The sequence below is a fragment of the Strigops habroptila genome, chromosome 6 (genome assembly GCF_004027225.2).
Source record: "Strigops habroptila isolate Jane chromosome 6, bStrHab1.2.pri, whole genome shotgun sequence".
In the NCBI taxonomy this organism is placed as follows: domain Eukaryota; kingdom Metazoa; phylum Chordata; class Aves; order Psittaciformes; family Psittacidae; genus Strigops; species Strigops habroptila.
Genome location: NC_044282.2, coordinates 6273501 through 6291375, shown reverse-complemented (window position 1 = coordinate 6291375; position 17875 = coordinate 6273501). Strand labels below are relative to the sequence as shown.

The 17875-nt window shown below is 38.6% G+C and overlaps 1 protein-coding gene across 1 annotated transcript in view; it reads left to right on the top strand.

Annotated features, from left to right (window-relative positions):
- LAMA2 (laminin subunit alpha 2) overlaps window positions 1-17875 on the top strand; it is a 369886-nt gene that overhangs the window by 80840 nt on the left and 271171 nt on the right. Inside the window, 1 exon segment of the mRNA XM_030489189.1 lies at window positions 9157-9327. Within this exon segment, the coding sequence (XP_030345049.1) occupies window positions 9157-9327 (171 nt within the window).

The following is a 17875-nucleotide window of genomic DNA, read 5'->3' as shown; positions in this document are numbered from 1 at the left end:
CAATAGAATATGTTGCCCAGAAGAGGCTGCATCATTAGAGATACTGCAAATTCAGCTGCACAGTCCTGGGTAACCTGCTTTAGTGACCCTACTTGAGCAGGGGTTTGGGCTAGGTAAGAGGTCCCTTCCAGCCTCACTGATTCTTTAATTCTCTGAAAATGATGTTAAGGATTCTGCATAGAAATTGCTAATCAGTGATCTCACATTTTACCAGAATATGTTAAAACTTTTAGAATCCTTATGTTTGCAAAGCATTACAGCTGAATAGCAATAAATAGATCAGTTCAAAGAATGAGAATTGATCTTAATGTTTAACCAAGCTCGTCAGTTGAGAGAAACATACTTTAAGTTATTTTCATCTGAATCCTCAGGGTAAAAGTAAGTGCACAGAATCTCTTACATATGGTAAGAACAGTTTTTCCATTTGCTCTTTGGTTTCATAATGTCGAACTCAGTTTTGAATTTTTTGTCAGTGTAGATGATGATGAATAGAAGGATGACTTTCATTAGTCTCCGTAACATGTCTTTTTTTGCTGCCTGTAAAAGAACACAGTAAACATCTCAGTCTTTCTGTTTAATTTGACAGTATTGGAGACTCAAGGGCACAGTAACTAATTCTGACTCTGCAGTGTGGTTTCAGTGGACATTCATTTTGAAATTATTGCAAAAATAGAAGTATGCTTCATATTCTTTAGTGTCCAAGACAATGTATAGCAGGGTTGGGGTTTTTTTTGCATAAAACAATAGCTTTGTCAAGACCAAAGTCAGCTGTAAATTGAATCTGGAGGCTCCAGTTTTCCAAGGCTCTATTCTGTCTTTCTGCCTTTCACAAAATCTGATTTGTATGTTTTTTCCATTTTTATTCAGTGTCATAATCCTTTCCTCCCCTCCCCCCCCTTCAGTGGGATGTAACTGTGAGAGACAAATCATACAGCTCTCTCTCTCCTTCTCTTTCCAAGTGTGAGAAGTGCATGAGCTGGGGGAACCAAACCTACACTGTCTTCTGAGTATGGAGACACTGGTGTTCAAATGTGGGAACCGAACAAAAAAACAGAAAAAAAAGATGTTTTTAACAATATCATGCAATTTGGGAAAGTTGTAAATTGGTGTGTGCTATCTAACAGAAGAGACATGATTTTGGAAAATCCCTGTTTGAAGTAGATGAGTGTTGTCTCTCAGAGGTCCGTTTACTTTTTTCTTGTTAGGCCTGCTTGGCTGACCAGTACCGTACTAATGCATTGCGAAGATTTAATGAAAGTCATGTGTCTAATAAATGCAAGGAAATAACTGTGAAGTGTGCAGTGCTGCTTCTTCATGCATAGAGCACTGTTTCTATAGATAAAGTATTTGTACAACTAGGATTTTGCCCTTGAAAATTTGTGCAAGAATACAGGTGTGTTTGAAAGTCAGTGGGTGCCCGACTCAGACTGGGCATGTAAATACCTTTGAGAATGAGATGTCCATTAAATCTTTTTGCTTTGGATTTTTGATTCAGTGGGAGTTCTGCCATGGATGTCAAAGAGACAGGATTTCATCTTCACCTGTATTTTTTTCCAGTTCTGCTTGGCAAAACAGCCTTCTGTGACAGCTCTAGGAAAATTCATTGCAAAGTTAGGAGAATATATATTTTATACAATATAGTACTGGAGTAAGCCAATAGCAGTTTTTTTCACTCAGTTTCCCAATCTGATTGTGTTTTTCTGTTAAAATCAGTAACATCCTTACAAATTTTGAATGCTGCAAGCTGTGGAGAGACAAACTAATATTACTAGATAATCAATATAACCTTTTTCATATGTGTCTTACCATGTAAGGACTATAGTTAGCTTTGCTATCAAGCTTCTTCAGGTTAGGGTTTTATACTATGTGTTTTGTGTTGAAGTAAAATATGCAGGAGGATGTATGTAATGTTAGTATGAAGAGAAAAAATGGCCTGAAAGTAAAAGCAAGCCACCTCTGCCACCAAACATTGCAAACTACATTACCAATTACTTTGGAAGGAAAAAAAAGGATGACTGCTGACAGTACTCTAATGCACAGAAGTTTAGGGCAACTGACATAAATGGGGACTGAATTTGTTTTCTGATTTTATTTTCCTCTGGACAAATGGGCTTAGTGTCCATTTTTTTCAGTAAGCTCTGTTGTGTCTGGACAGCTATTTCTTCAAATTTGGCTTATTTTCTACAACTCTTCATCTACGTTGTGGATAGAGTGCATTAAGTTATTCCCCGTTGCGCACAGCTGGAAGCTATTCTGCGCTGCAACATTTTGTTTTGTTTTGTCCCAGTTTTTTCTCCCCACTGTGTTCCCACAGCTTAGCATAGCTCTGCGCTGCAGCAGACAAGTCTCTTTTTCCAGTGACACTTCTTAGAACATTTGCAATTGACATATTCTCTTTTGTCTTTTTAGTACAAATTCAGTGGCAAACAGCTCTGCTTGACTGCACGAACATTTCAAAGTACTTCATAGACTAGGAAGATTGGCTTGAAAAGTTAGACATATTTAGGCAGGCTGTTTTATTTGCTTCTTTGAAGAGACTAGGGATATTCGGAGAAGATTGAAGGAAATATACAGTGCCAAATGTTGGTCTGTTTAGAAAAGAGGAATGTGCAGGTCTTAACAGCGCTTTTTTTGAAGGAGAAAAAACATTTTCTCAGTTCTAATGCTTTAATAAGACTCAGAGAAATCCCAGAGTTGGTAAACCAAAGTTTGTCTTCTATCTGGGAAGTATTTTAAAAATACTATTAAAAAGCAATAATGTTGGAGTTTTTTTAATAAACATTTTGCTTATGTATGCAGGGACTGCAATTATTTATATGAATTTTACCCTCAGTAAAATGGGGCGCTGATGTGATCACTGTGTAATCACAATGTATACATTGATAGTAAAAGCAAAATGTCACGTGCCAACCATTGTCTGTCAAGAAGAAAGGTTACAGAGCTTTCTGCCAGTATCTTTGCAGCGGTCTTTCTCCTTCCAGTTTTCTTCTCTGTTTCCCATTCACCCCCACTCAGAGAGTTTCTTCCTTCATCTCCATGCAAAGATCTCTGCTGCTATCTTCCATCTTTCACCACTAATTGGTGGTTCCTTGTTTCTCACTCAAGGTGGCTGCTGCTTCCTCTGTGCAGTAGCAGAAGCCTAACAGAGGTTGTAATCTTGGTCCTGGTTCTTTGCTTGTGCTTCCTGCTTCTGTTGTAATACTGGAGTGTCCTTCTAGTGAGATACATCCCACCAGTTACTCTGTAAATTTAGGATGCTGATGTCTTTAAAACAGTATTTGCAATTCTCCATGGTTTATGTGAAGGGAAGGAAAGAAAATGTGTCAGAACTGGTAAATGGTAGGAAGACTAATGTACAAGGTAATTATTTTGTTTGCATTCATGTCTATTTTCAGTACCCCTCGTTTGCTATAGCTACTCCTTGACATAGTTTAAAAGTAGGTTACCCCAGTGACTATGCCCACTTCATAATGAACCTGTAATCACCATTCAGCAGCTGGAGATATAGTTAATATGTTTGATTTCCCACTAGAATCCCTCCATCCTCTCTCAGCTAGGGAAATCAACTAGGTCTTGCAGTATGCTCTGAAGGTCAATCAAATAGCGCTATTTGGGAGGAGAGTGAGAATGAGATTGAATTCAGCAGCTGACAGGCTTTATGAAAATATCTCATACCTGCTACTTGTGTAGTTCATGTGCTTCTGCTGATCTCAACTATTGCAATAAAGCATGTGGAAAATCTGTCAGTTTGGCAGAGAAGGAGGTAATAGGGCATGACAAAATAGGGCAGGGTGCCAGGCATCAGATTGGTGGATTTTATTCCACTGATACTCATCGAGCTTATGTGAGCTGCAGGTTGGTGAGGAAATCTGTAAAGTACATAAAAAAGCGCATGTGAAGCTGGGCTGTTATTTTCCTTTATGCAATGACATTAGGAAAACATAAGAAAATTAATAAGGTAATACTGCTTTGCAGAAAACTGCAAGGAAATCACCAGTGTTCTGATGATCTATGGAATAAGTAGCCATTAATTATGGCTACTTATGACCTCTATGGATGCAAAGTAATGATGGGAAGTCGTGCAGAGGACAATGGCTGGTGAAAAAGAAGAATATTGGCAAAAATATTAGCAATACCACACAAAATTAAGGTTACGGTTTCTCTTTCATTTTGGGTGGAGCTTGATGTTGGGCTTTATGTGCTACCAGCCTTCATCAAAAACAACTACAGGTATGTATTAGAGGCAATATTGAGGAAAAATGTGAAAGAAGAGAAAAAGTACAGTGATGCCTCTCTAGATAAAGCACTGCAACAGCCAGTGATTTAGGTTTATTCTGAACTGACAGCTGAACACCAAGCGCTTCATATTTAACAGCCCCAGATGAATCTCTGTTCTATGTGTTAATCTAATTGACTTTTAATCCATTCCATTTTAATCCAATCCATTGCTTTTGGAATAAAAACATTTTATTGTAGAATTTCTTCATGTATTACAGAATTTTATTTCTATCATAATGAAAAGCAGTTCCATTTATAACTAGTCGGTGCAGAAAATTTCTGTATAAGTTGACTCAGGGCCCCCAATTTGTGGTAGAAGGGTAACTAAACTTACTGTGTTCACTTCCAAATGTGATTTTATATCAGTGATTTTATATATAGTTACGTCACTTTATACATCTCCCAATCAGTTATTTTCCTAGTAGAAGAGTCATAGCTTATTAATGCCCACATTCAGAAGCTGATCCACAGCCATGATGTTGTCACACTTTTATCTTTTTCAGTTCTAGCATGTCTTTGGAGATGAGAGATAAGGAATATCATACAGTATTTGAGTTTTCATTACAGATGGATTTATGCAATAATGTAAAGACATTTTGTTTTTATACCTAGTGCTAATATTTTCATTGAAATATCCATAATAGCTTTTTCAGGGATGATCATATTTTCCCCCTGTGTATTAGCTCCATTCCTTGATTTCATCTGCCATTTTACTGCCTAGACACACTATACTGTGAAATTTTTCTACCACTCTTCACAGTCTGTCCTTATTTTGATTATCCTAAGTAGTTTCTATGACCAACAAACTGTCACCTTACTTTTTATCCTATTTTCTAAGTTACGTATGTAACTGTTGAACAAAACAGAATTCAGCAAAGATTGCTGTGGTTCTTCAGTATTACTCTCAATTTTCCTCTTTTCCTTTTTTTTTTTGTTATTTCATGAAAGGTCATTCCCTCATGTGGCATGATAGCTGCGTTTCTTTAACGGCCTTTGCAGAATCCTGTCAAAATCTGTTAATCTAAATATGTTGAACTCAGTGAATCACACCTATACGCTTGCCACCATCTACAGAGAACTTTAGTATTGATAAGGGATGACTTTTGAGGCCTTCGTAAAAAAACACTGATCCCAGGCATCCACTGTTTTTGTCTTTAAGATAGATATTCAGACCTGCTTTGATCCAGGAACTGTTTAAAAACCTAATAAAGTAGTTAGCACACCCTACTTGATTAGAACAGTGTAAAACTTGAGTACATCAGAGTTTGTAGGCAAAAATCAGCTGTTCCTGCTGATATGCTGCTTTTCATTTTACCAGGGCTTTTTTAAGACTGTTTCTGTTGACAATATGTACTAAACTTATCATCGCTAATTCTGTAGCGAGTTTAGCAGCTTGCTTGGTTACCCTTATATGGTAAACCGCTTTAAAGAATTTGAGTAGTTTCTGTGTTACTTTCCTTCATAGTTTAATCACCTGTCAACACTAAACAAACTCTTTATCAGGCTTCCATGCTCTAAAAGCTCCACAGAATATGTTCTATGCTTAAAAAACAAATTGGAAAGCAGAAAGATGACCATGCCCTTTTCATAGATGAGAATCTGAGGCTGTGTTTTTCTCTTCATGCAACAGAAGTCTGTTGAAAACCAGAAATTGAAGCCGGGCTGCTAAAACCACCACCTAATTACAAGTCAATCTTTTCTACCTGTTTCTTCCATGCAATTACTAGAATTTTTGTGTTTTTTACAGGTAGAAATGAAAGCTAATCTGTTTTTTGCCAGTGACACAAAGGAGGGAAAAGATTGATGTAGCTGGCAGTTGAAGGGAGTAGAATTTCTCTGCTTGCACTTGAACTACACAAAATAGCGATAATGTGTTTCTGACTCAGAGTCATTTTACCTAGTCTTTGTGCTGGAGCAAATGATTACTAAAGGTATTTGGCAATAAAGAAAGAAGAACTCTCTGCAATTATAGCAGAACATGGTTTTGGAAGTATTTGATGGGAGGATGCCTGTAGAATTCAAGGTGGGATTAATAACCAAATAAACTTTATAATTTAGTGAGAAATTGAATTTTAAGAGGCACAAAACTGGTACACCAATTTTAAAATCTGTATTAGTATCATCATGAAAAATAAGGCAAAATTCTCTAAAAAATGAACTGTGGTGTCTGGAGTATTCTTGCCCTTTTCCTGGGGATTTATAATTGCATAGATGTGAATCTCAGAAAGGGTAAACAGTGTATACTAGCATCATGAACATTCACATTTTTATTTCATATTCAAAAAGGATTTGAGACAGTGGCTTCATCTTCTGCATTGCTAGAATCTCGTACCTATGTTGTAAAAGTATTGTATATATTAATTGCTAGGAAGCAATATGAATAGTATTGCTTCCTCTGTTCCACTGGGTTTGCACATCAAATGTTCTTTAAAAGCAGACCCTTATTTTAATCGGTAAAAAGCAGTATCATAGAACCATGGAGTATCTCAAGTTGGAAGTGACCCATAAGGACTATTGAGCCCAATTCCCTCCTCTTTGCAAGCAGAAATTATTCAAGAAAAAGTTCAAATATGTAGCAGTTAATTGTTATTTTTAACTTGTAAAAATTCTAGGGCTGGGGAATTCATCAATACCAAACATGAAGTACGGAGTGCAGTGCCGGAGCAGTTTGTGCATCTTTTGTCTCTGCCTGTCAGATCAATCCTGTGAGCCTGTGGGAATGCAGCATGATGCACTTCTCTGTGAGGTTCTGGTCTCTTCAGTGAAACACCCAATACTTCTTCTGGTGCCTGTGTTTGTACTGATTATGGGCAAGGCTGTTTTCGTAGTTTTGCCCTAAGCTGTTCTGTACATGAAAGAGATTACCTGAAGGTGAAATTATGTTCTAATTGATGAGTTCCATAAGTACTCTTAATTTACTTACGTCTCTTAATTTTAAAATTTGAGTTAAAACTTAGAACAATAGTATAATTTGTGTATTGACGTTTAACATGTAATATGTTTGTAGCTGTGCAAATCTGTAGGCTTTTTTGCTGCTCTTTTCAGCTGTTCCACTGTCTTTTGAAGGACTTCTTTTCCTGATGCCATGTGTTGCAGTTCCTTACATATAGGATAATTTTGTCCTTTTTATGAGGTTCACTTTTGAGGGAATAAAATACTTAATGCCAAACCAAATGGCAGGCTCTCTGTTAAGACTAAATGATTACTGGCATTTACACTATTAACTTTGTACAGCCTAAAAAGAGAATAATGAGGCTGTAAGTCAACATAGGAAGTTCCACAGCTATTAATTCATCTATTCTGCTAATGCTTACACAGATTTTTACCATGTGCCCCCATTGCAGAAGGCAGCAAATATCACTGAATGCACTGAATAAAAATACGAGAACAACTGTATAGATTTTAAAATGTGATGAAAATGGGCTGTAATCTGTACAGAAGAAGCGAGCAACATGATCAATAAAATCTCAACTATTGACAGGACAAATCAGACAGGAGGGTAATGAATTGGTTCCCTTCCTCAAGCAGTGTGTTTAACATGGTTTTAAAGTGAGCGTGAGAGTCACTAACTCACAATGTCAGAGGACAACTGTACCATGACCAGCTAAGCTTGGCAATTAAATGGTATACAGGTTAATTGCAGAGGCAAGCAGAAGACTGGAGTTAAAGGACTGAAAGGAGTCAGTTCAATAGGGCTGTCCATCTATGGAGGATGAAAAGGAATGTCATTATAAAGGGGAGCTTTATCAGTATACAATAATTTCAAATTCAGTTTTGATTAAAGCCTTATTTTAAAGTTGTAATAGTACAATAGGGTTAGAAGCTGAATGAATTGCAGAAGAGTGGATTTGGGGCCAGTGGAAATTGTCATCAAATAAATTTGAAGATGACCTCAAAACATACCTCAGATTTTTTTGTTGTTGTTTTCATTTAACTTGCCATGGCAAACTACACTTTTGAAGATGCAAAATGGATTGATTTAATGTGAGGCTAATGTATACATTCAAACACATCACATCAGTTTGTCTCCATGGATCAATTTTATCACAGCTCAAAGGTTTTGATCAGTATTTAGTGGGAAGGAGAGTAACCCACCTTAATGATTGTTCTTCACGGGGTTTAAAATCGTTATAGCTTACTGCTACATAGAACTCAGTTCAGCAGAGCACTCAGACGTGCTTAAGTGCCATGCTGAATGAGAATTATAATGCATCACTCAGCATGTGCACCTGAAAAAAATAACAGTAATACCATAAAAAATATAATGTTGTATATGTTATCTGCCTCTTGTGAACAGGCAAACCACACATAGCAGATGTTGTTCATGTCGCTGCATGAATTACTCAGTTCCTCTGATGGCAAGGGTGACTATGAGGTTCTAAGCAGAATAGTAATATAGTGTAACACAAGTGATGCAATCTGTGAAGGAAAAGCTTTCACATAGAGATGTAAGCGGAAAAGAAGAGTAATTAAGAGTTTTCATAGGTATTTTGCATAAAATGCTTCAATGCCCAATTGGGTAGAAACACAAGGTTTTATTATAAAAAAAAAATATTTTATGATGCTTTGTATGTTTCCATACTTTAACTTGTCCTTTGGCATCCTGCTTTTGTTCAAGATGTAACCAGAATGTGCCAAATTGAATTTTAAAAGGGAATGTTGAGGAAACCATGAGTATAATAGCTTTATTCTGATGTCTGAATTCTGGATTCAAAACCAAAGTCATTGGTGCTCTTCTGTGCTTCATTACTTCCCTAGTTATTGAAAACTAAGCCTTTTGCTTTAATGACGTAACAGGTGTTATGTTAATTTATGATTGTCTTGTGAAATTCACCTTGCTTTGGCCTTGTTTATGATTTTATTTTATTTTGTTTGCAGGGTTGTTTCCTGCAGTGCTGAATCTGGCTACTAATGCTCTCATCACAACCAATGCTACCTGTGGAGAAAAGGGTCGTGAAATGTATTGCAAACTTGTTGAACATGTACCTGGACAGCCTGCAAGGCACCCTCAGTGCCGGATTTGTGATCAAAGGAGCAGGGTTCCACAACGTAAGTGTGCCATTGTAATTTTGTTCCGTTAAAAAAATTTTGTTCCAAAGGTTGTACATACTCAGTAATCGAAACTGTAGGTCATGAGCCTGATTACTATGAAATTACTGTCTCTTTAAAATAGGTTATCCGTCTCTTCCGTTGGTAGTTTGAAATCTATATTTGTTATGTATACCCCTCAAACTGAACTTTCTCATTCAAAGTGGAGCACCTAAATTCAGATTTAGGAAAATTAAGTATTTACAGCTGTTGTTGAATTCACTTGATATATACCATGAAAAAACACAGACGATTTTTACCTGCATACCTACATGTAGAATTTTAACATTTTGCCAAGTCTAAGCAACATCTGAAATTCCAGTTTAGGGCCAACTCCAGTTTTGTTTTATTGTGTTCTGGGATATTTTTCTTCTTTGTTTGGTGTTAATTCAGTTCCACTGAGCCAGCAAAAAGAACAGAAGATAATGGAGCACTGCTTAGTTTAATTGCTTAGTTTTTCAAATTAAAATTGATCTTTGCTAATACTGCTTTCTTAAAGACTGCCTGTCTTTAAGACAGGTGTTATTCTCCGTCACAAGTTTCTCTCCTTCCTCCTTCTCAAAGGCTAATGATGACTTTAACATCTCATTCTCCGATTGCAAAGCAGCATATTCTTCATCAGAAATCTGTTTGGAAGCAGGGGCATCTCTAGCTTCTTTCCGTGCACAAGTTAAACAGGCTCCTAAGACTGCACAAATGACCTTTACCTTTTCCCCCTTTAACTTTCTGCTCACCCTGACATTGTTTAATACATTCAACCACTTTCTCTTCATCTTTCCAAAACTGTTGAGCCCATTCCTTCCCAGCGTGGGAAGTGGCACATTTATGTTTTTGCAGCAGTTTATCCATGGCAATCCTGCCAAGTATGCCAATTTAATGTCATGTGAAAGGGGGGGAGATTTTCTCAACCTCTAGTATTTGATCTGTCCATCAGTGCCCCAGGAAAGCCAAGACCCTTTGTGCCTGATCAGTCTGTCAGCATCCCATTATAGGGACCCTTCACTAAACAGTCCTGTTGGATCGGAGAGCAATTTGACTGACTTGTTCAGGGAAACATTCACCAAAAGCATTAGGGGGACCCTTCAGTGGGTCTTCCCACTTTGTTTGAATGTGTTACGTGCTGCCGGCAACTGCTAGTGCCCACAAAGGACTAACACAGTTTAGTGAATAACGCTCTTTATTAATATAAAATTGTGACAAATTAAGGTTCATGATTGCTGGTGATAGGGACTGTCTGCAAAAACAAGCTTGAAGTGATATACAACCAAACTATAATCGCTATATAATAGCTAGCGTGAGTTAGTTTTTTAGTGCGCATAAAATAAAGTTCTTACCCAATAGGCATCACTATGGGGGAGAAGACAGGTTCAGCCTGATCCCAGAAGTTACGATGGAGTCTTCCCTGTCTCTTGCCTCCTCTCATTCACTTTTAGACTTTTGTTTACTCTCAAGTGGAGCTTGAGGGACTGTAGTCATACATTCTTTTATTGATTGGTGTAAAATTCTCTTGCTTCTCATTTAAAGATACAGCCGATAGCACATGCTTGGTGAGGGGCGGTCGTACCTTGGAGGTGGGTAACTTTGGGATGGAGGTGTGCATTAGTATTGTAATAGCATGGTTCACCTAAGGAAAGTGGTTTCACCACGGTTGTTCACTCAGCAATAGACATCTTCTCTTATATTTTCCATTTGACAGCTGCTATGTGGCTTATCAGCTGTATGGTACCATCAAGTTCCCAATCCTGCAGGGAGTACAACAGAGCCTGGCCGTGGTGTCTCCACTCTGCTCCACCCTCCATTGGTCTTCTAAGGTAGCAGGTTGTGTTGCCTAGGGAACCATGGTGGAGTAGATTCTATGCATACCAAGTAAAAGTGGCAACTGTATTTTACCCTGAAAAGGTTTCTACAGCTTCTGTTAGACCCCAGTTTTCTCTAAGTTTCCCTCCCAACAGTGATTTTCCCATACTACCCAGAAGCAAAAACAGTTTTCAAGTATAAATGTTTTATCATCTGCTTCAGAGATAATAAATAGCTTCTAGCTATTATAGCTGGGAAGACTAGAATTAAAAATATTTCTTAGTCAAGTATTATAAGTTTAATTTTATGTGAACTTGCAGTGAAAGACATGGACAGCATTAACTGTTATATTTTTGAGAGTATAGTGGCAGATGGTAGAGGATTTAGAGATACTTAAGGCAGCTTTTAATGGAATAGATAAAATGTTGGAAGAAGCAGAGTCACAGAAGCATGGAGACAATTTTTCTTTTTTTCCAGTTGTTTCCCTCTAAAACCTACCTCAGATATATTTACACCTCTTGATAAAGCACATTTAAGCATGTGCTGAAAACAAGGAAAAAAAAATCTGTCTGCCGGTTCTAGACTAAATTCCAGGGTCACCTTTCCTAGGGTTGTTTTTCTTATTACAGTGTCTTTTTCTAATAGCTAATCTGCATCTTCCTTGCAAAAATTCATGTAACCTTTTTCCTAACTTCAGTCAATGCAAGGAATAAATTATTCCCATTTTCTTTAGAAAAATGTTTTACTTAATTGAGGATTGATGGTATTGCTTTATCTAGTTTCTACTCTAAACTGTCTTTTTTCATAGAATCACAGTATGGTTTGGGTTGTAAAGGACCTTAAAGATCATCTAATTCCAACCACCCTATCATGGGCAGGGACACATTCCACTAGACCAGGTTGCTCCAAGCCCCGTCCAACCTGGCCTTGAACACTTCCAGGGATGGGGCAGCCACAGCTTCTCTGGGCAACCTGTGCCAGTGCCTTGCCACCCACATAGTAAGGAATTTCTTCCAATATCTGATCTAGTTCTAGCCTCTTTCAGTTTAAACCATTACCTCATGTCTTTGTAAAAAGTCCCTCTCAGCTTTCTTGTAGGTTCCCTTTAGGTACTGGAATCTGCTCTAAGGTCCTGTCATGGTTGAAGCCCAGCCAGTAACTCAGCACCACGCAGCCATTCTCTCACCCCATCCCTTCCCCCTGCCGCCACCTTTCCCCCATTCTGAGGGATGGGGAAGAGAATTGAAAGAATATGTGTGGCGTATTGAAAGCACGGACTCAGGTCAGTGAGGATACTGAGACAAACTTTATTACAATCAAGCCCCTGTTATTCCCTCGTTCGGTACCTACTCAACATGCCTGGGCATACCACACTTTTCCTGTTTCTCAACATCCTGGCTTATCTGTCTTTCAACATCCTGGCTTATCTGTCTCTCAACATCCTGGCCCATCAGCCCAAGACTTGTTTGGTATCAGGGCCTCGTAGCTTGCATTCAGAGTGTTGCTCAAGCCCATCATGCAGATCCTGTCGCCTTTACCTCCCACATCTCCCCCTTTTTTGTTTTGTACATCTACTATCAATCCCTGTTTGAGGGCTCAATCAATAAGAGATTGCATAAGTTTCATTAAACAAGGAATACAAATTAACAAGCTAATAAACCCTAACAAAACAAGAGCTCCTAATACAATCAATTTTTTTACCCATGCTCTTATTCCAGCAAATAAACCTGAAAAAGGGTTCCAGTCATCCTCAACCTGAAGTTTTCTTGTAAGTTCTTTAAGAGTTTGTATACTTTTGTGAACCGATTCAGAGTGGTCTGAAAGGTTCATGCAACATAGACCTTCAAAGTCCTCACACCCATGACCATGGGCAAGGAGAAGAAAATCTATGGCAGCCCGATTTTGTAAGGTTGCATGTCTTACAGAATCTATATCAAGGAGGAGACTGGAAAGAGCATAAGATGTGGCATTTGTTTGCTTTGCAAGCCAACAGCCTAATTTGTTTAGAGTTGCAAGAGCTTGTACAGCGGCTACTCCTGGTGCAAAAAAGTATTCTGAGATTATCTCTGTAGGACTTCAAAATGTAGCCGTGTGTTTGCAGTCAGGAGTAAAAGCATGAGCAGATCTTTTTAACCTGTGGAGATGGTGGAATCTAGTATAATTCAGTATCATAGAAATATTTGGGGTTAACATTGTTAATCTGCCTAAACTACAAGGGCCTCCTCATAGCTGAGAAGGGATGCCAGCCCATGCTTGATCTCCACAGATTAGAAAGATGCCTCGAGGAAGCGATATAGGACTATGAGAGGAGCGAGAAATGTTAACAGTCGTATGATTACACCATATAGAAGCATTTCGATAGACAGACAAAGAAGAGTTAACAATTTGAATTAATAATTGATTCTGACCTGTATAATTAAAATACAAATATTCATCCATTTTAACAGAACCTAATAAATCAATTTCTTGAGGTTCAAAAACTTAAGAACATTCATAGGGTGTGTATCCCCCACTCCCCCTTTTTTGTTTTGTACATTTTGGCCTGTGGGAGAGTGTGGGATATCTGTTGTTGGAAAAGTACTAAGGTAGTTTTGGCTATATATCCAGGTCCATTATCAGTTTTTACTTTTTTTTTTTTTCTTTTTTTCATGCAGTGAATCACTTTATTGCCTATTGCTCTAGCTTTTATACCATTCTAGCAAAAGCTATCTTTAGCATATTGCTCTAACTCTTATACCAAGCTACTTTATCACATCATGTTTAGTTCCTGGTTTACAGTTTTGTTTTTTCAACATTCTTCGTCATTTCACAAACAGTCCCAAAATAACCAGTTCCTTATCTTTCTGTTTTCCAGCTCCTGTCTAGGTAGGTTGCTCTGCTTAATCACACAGTATACGTTGCTTCTTCTTTAACTCTTTCTTCTCCAACCAAGTAGTTACTTCTCTTTGGCAGCGATCGAATAGTTTCTATCCTCTTCCACATAGTGCATTGCATGTCCGTCATTATCAAACAAAACAACGTTTTAAAATCATTTGGGGTAAATACATGAGTATCACAGAGAGACTGTATCAAATGAGTTGTATACGGAGCCCCAAGTCCATGGTTCATCACTGTTCGTCTGATATCTTTGATAAGAGCATACGAGAGACCTTTCCATCACGGATCTTGATCAGGCATATACATCACAGGGAAAGCACGCAGTACATCCGCATCCCCCGCTCGTCTCGCTGCTTCCTTTACAGCTGCCCATTTATCATGAGGGTCTGGGGGATATAAATCAGGCTGCTTTTCCGGATCAATAATCCCTGGGTCAGAAGAGTCATCTGGGTTATCATAGGAATTATCAGGAGGCAGAACCGCAGGAGCAGCAGCAACAGGCTGAGTTTTTGGTCTTACGGCAGAGTCTGCCAAAGAGGGGGGCGAAGGAGGAGCCAAAAGTGCCGCTTCTACTTCCGTTGATTGTGAGCCGACATGAGCTTTTAAAGTGTCAAAAATAGTTCACCAAGGGGTCAGTAAAGCGGCGGCAACCTTATCATTTTTTGTGGCACGGTCCCACAGATAAACACCGATTTTGTCCCAAATCTCCAGGGTATAAATATTAGTGGAATTAATAAATGGGTCAGCTTTTGATGCCCCTAGAAGAACACGTTTCAATTCTTCCTGATCAATTTTCTTCCCATACTTCTTAAGAATATTAGTAAAGACTTGTAAAACACTTCTTTGCTCTTTTGTTAAAGCAGTCCCCATAGTTCTCAGCCGCTTACTCTCGTCCTGCAATAGGTAATTGAGCACGCTGGATACGCTTTTTTTCAGCGTTTAGTCCCATAGTTCGGCTGAGCTACACCACTGGATCAACAGCTAGTTGTTAAGCCCGACGTTTGGGTGCCATTTGTGGCATATTGAAAGCGTGGACTCAGGTGGGTGAGGATACTGAGACAAACTTTATTACAATCAAGCCCCTTTTGTTCCCTCATTCGGTACCTACTCAACATGCCCGGGAATGCCATGCTTTTCCTGTTTCCCAACATCCTGGCTTATCTGTCTCTCAACATCCTGGCCCATCAGCCCAAGGCTTGTTCGGTATCAGGGCCTCGTAGCTTGCATTCAGAGTGTTGCTCAAGCCCATCGTGCAGATCCTGTCACCTTTACCTCCTACAAATATAGGTCCCACGGGTTGAGACAGGAACAGTCCAATAACTAAGGTACCACACAAAACTACTACTAGTACCACCAATAATAATAATGATAAGGGAAATAACAAGGGGAGAGAATATAAAATTAGAAGGGGAAAGGAAAGCAAAAAACCCAATAAACACAAGTGGTGCAAAATACAATTGCTCACAACCCACCGACCGATACCCAGCCTGACCCAAGCAGCGATCTGGGCCTTCCAGGTAACTCCCCCCAGTTTATATACTGGGCGTGACATGCTGTGGTATGGAATACCCCTATGGCTAGTTTGGGTCAGGTGTCCTGTCTCTGCTTCCTTCCGGCTTCTTATGCCCCTCCTCACTGGCAGAGCATGAGACTGAGAAGTCTTTGATCAGAATAAGTGCTACTTAGCAACAACTAAAACATCAGTGTTATCAGCACTGTTCTCAGACTAAAGTCAAAAACACAGCACTGCACCAACTACTAGGAAGGAGAAAAATAACTGCTACAGCTGAAACCAGGACAGGTTTCTCCTGAGCCTTTCTCTTCTCCAGGCTGAACAAGCCCAACTCTTTCAGCCTGTCTTTACAGGAGAGGTGCTCCAGCCCTCTGATCATTTTTGTGGCCCTCCTATGAACTTATTCCAACATATCCATGACTTTCTTATGGTGAGGGCTTCAGAACTGAACTCAGTACTGCAGGTGGGGTCTCATGAGAGTGGACTAGAGGGGGAGAATCACCTCCCTTGACCTGCTGGAAATGCTCCTTTTGAAGCAGTCCGGGATACAGCTGGCTTTCTGGGCTGCAAGCCCATTCATTCCTCTAATAGGTTGCATTTTCTGGAACTCTTAACTCTGCAAATTGCAGTTTTCTGAATTCTCTCTAGATGTTTTCATCTTTATTAAAATTCACCTGGACTCTTACCAGGACTGCATAGAGATCCAGGTTTGGATGAACAGAATGGACAGAGTATATTCCTGTTTACGTTTTTCTTAAATATTTCCACTTTTTAATGATGTGACACTACTGAGAGATATATAGTTAGTAGTCTTTTATAATCCTCAGATGCTTTCCTCCTAAATGGTTACCTATCCGTTTCCTCCCCATGTTGTATTTGTGAAGCTAATTATAATTGCATCAGTATAGACTACTTCATTTGTCTGAACACAATTTCAACCTTTTTTTTTTTTTTCCCCAAGATAGTTTTCAAAGTTTCAAAGTTGTCTTTAGTTGTAGTAAATGCCATCTTCTGAGGAAAGGTCATACAATTTTGTAGCAATATAAGCCTTAAAATATGTTATACTGTAGTAGTGTGTCCCACTCAGAGGAGATTTTTTGCTCAGTTTTTGGGATGATTCTGACTGGCAGAAACACTCTACAATAGATTCTTTCCCTTATTTATAGACAGACGTTTAGAGACGCATGCACATCATACAAGTTATTTTTTATATCAAATTTGTTTAATTCAAACCCCAAACCTAAACGAGAGCTGGATTTCTTCGTTCCCATGTCCTGCCTGTGATAACAGATACTGTACACTAATGTATGTGTGTATACACAGACTTGTATACGTATGTATATATCTGTATAAAACCCATCTGAATGATTTATACCTGTATTTTCCCTCAGTCCAACGCTCTTAAAAACTCGAATCTGCCCAGCTTCATAATGTCTGGTCTTTTGTTGCCAACCACATCTCATTTTAAAGTTTTTAAATGTTCATTTGGCAGAACGAAGTCCCTTATTTAAACAGAGATGGTTCATTAATAGGAGAACCATGTAATATAACCAGACTTTAAATGGTCCCCCTGGAATGTGCAAGTCTGGAGTGCCTCCCCTTAATTACTGTAGTAGAAAATGAACACAAATTCCCCGGTTAATCACATGTGAGCCCAAATTAAAGAGCACAGTTTGATGGGCTCACTCTGTAAGGTTTCCCTGTTGCCATCCATCAGGGAGATTGGTCCTTAACTGCATTTGCAATCCAGTTCTTTTCCACAAATATTACATTATTTTTCCCTTCCCTTTTAAATAGGCAAAACATGCCAGCAATTAATTAGTGTTTTCAAATTAATTATGATTAAGCTTTCATAATGGTGATTACAATTAATTGTTTAGTCATCTCCCAACCCTCCTTCTCATGATTTACCTTTATATCAATTTCACCTGAAGAGATTTACATCAAAATTTCCAATTAGACAGCTTCTGTCACAATCACTGAGGAGCTCTCAGTTTGATTTACAGGTGATTTTTTCTAGCACTTGTTTAAAGCCAAGGTTTGTGAAAATGACCAGAGCTGTGGGAACTGATAACATTTAAAACATGGGTGTGTTTTGCTTTATATTTTCTAAAAATAAATCTACTAATAACATCACTTGTAGCAATGATGGTGCCCACTAATGTCACTGAATAATATTTAAATGATTTTTTTGGCATTTTCAATTTTGAGGGCTTATGCCTTCCCTCAGTCCCACAAAGCACTTTAATTGTATGTTTAAATATGTTCAGACATTCTGGCTTTCCTTAATGAGCTGGGAATCCTGTCCTCCACAGGTGGTTG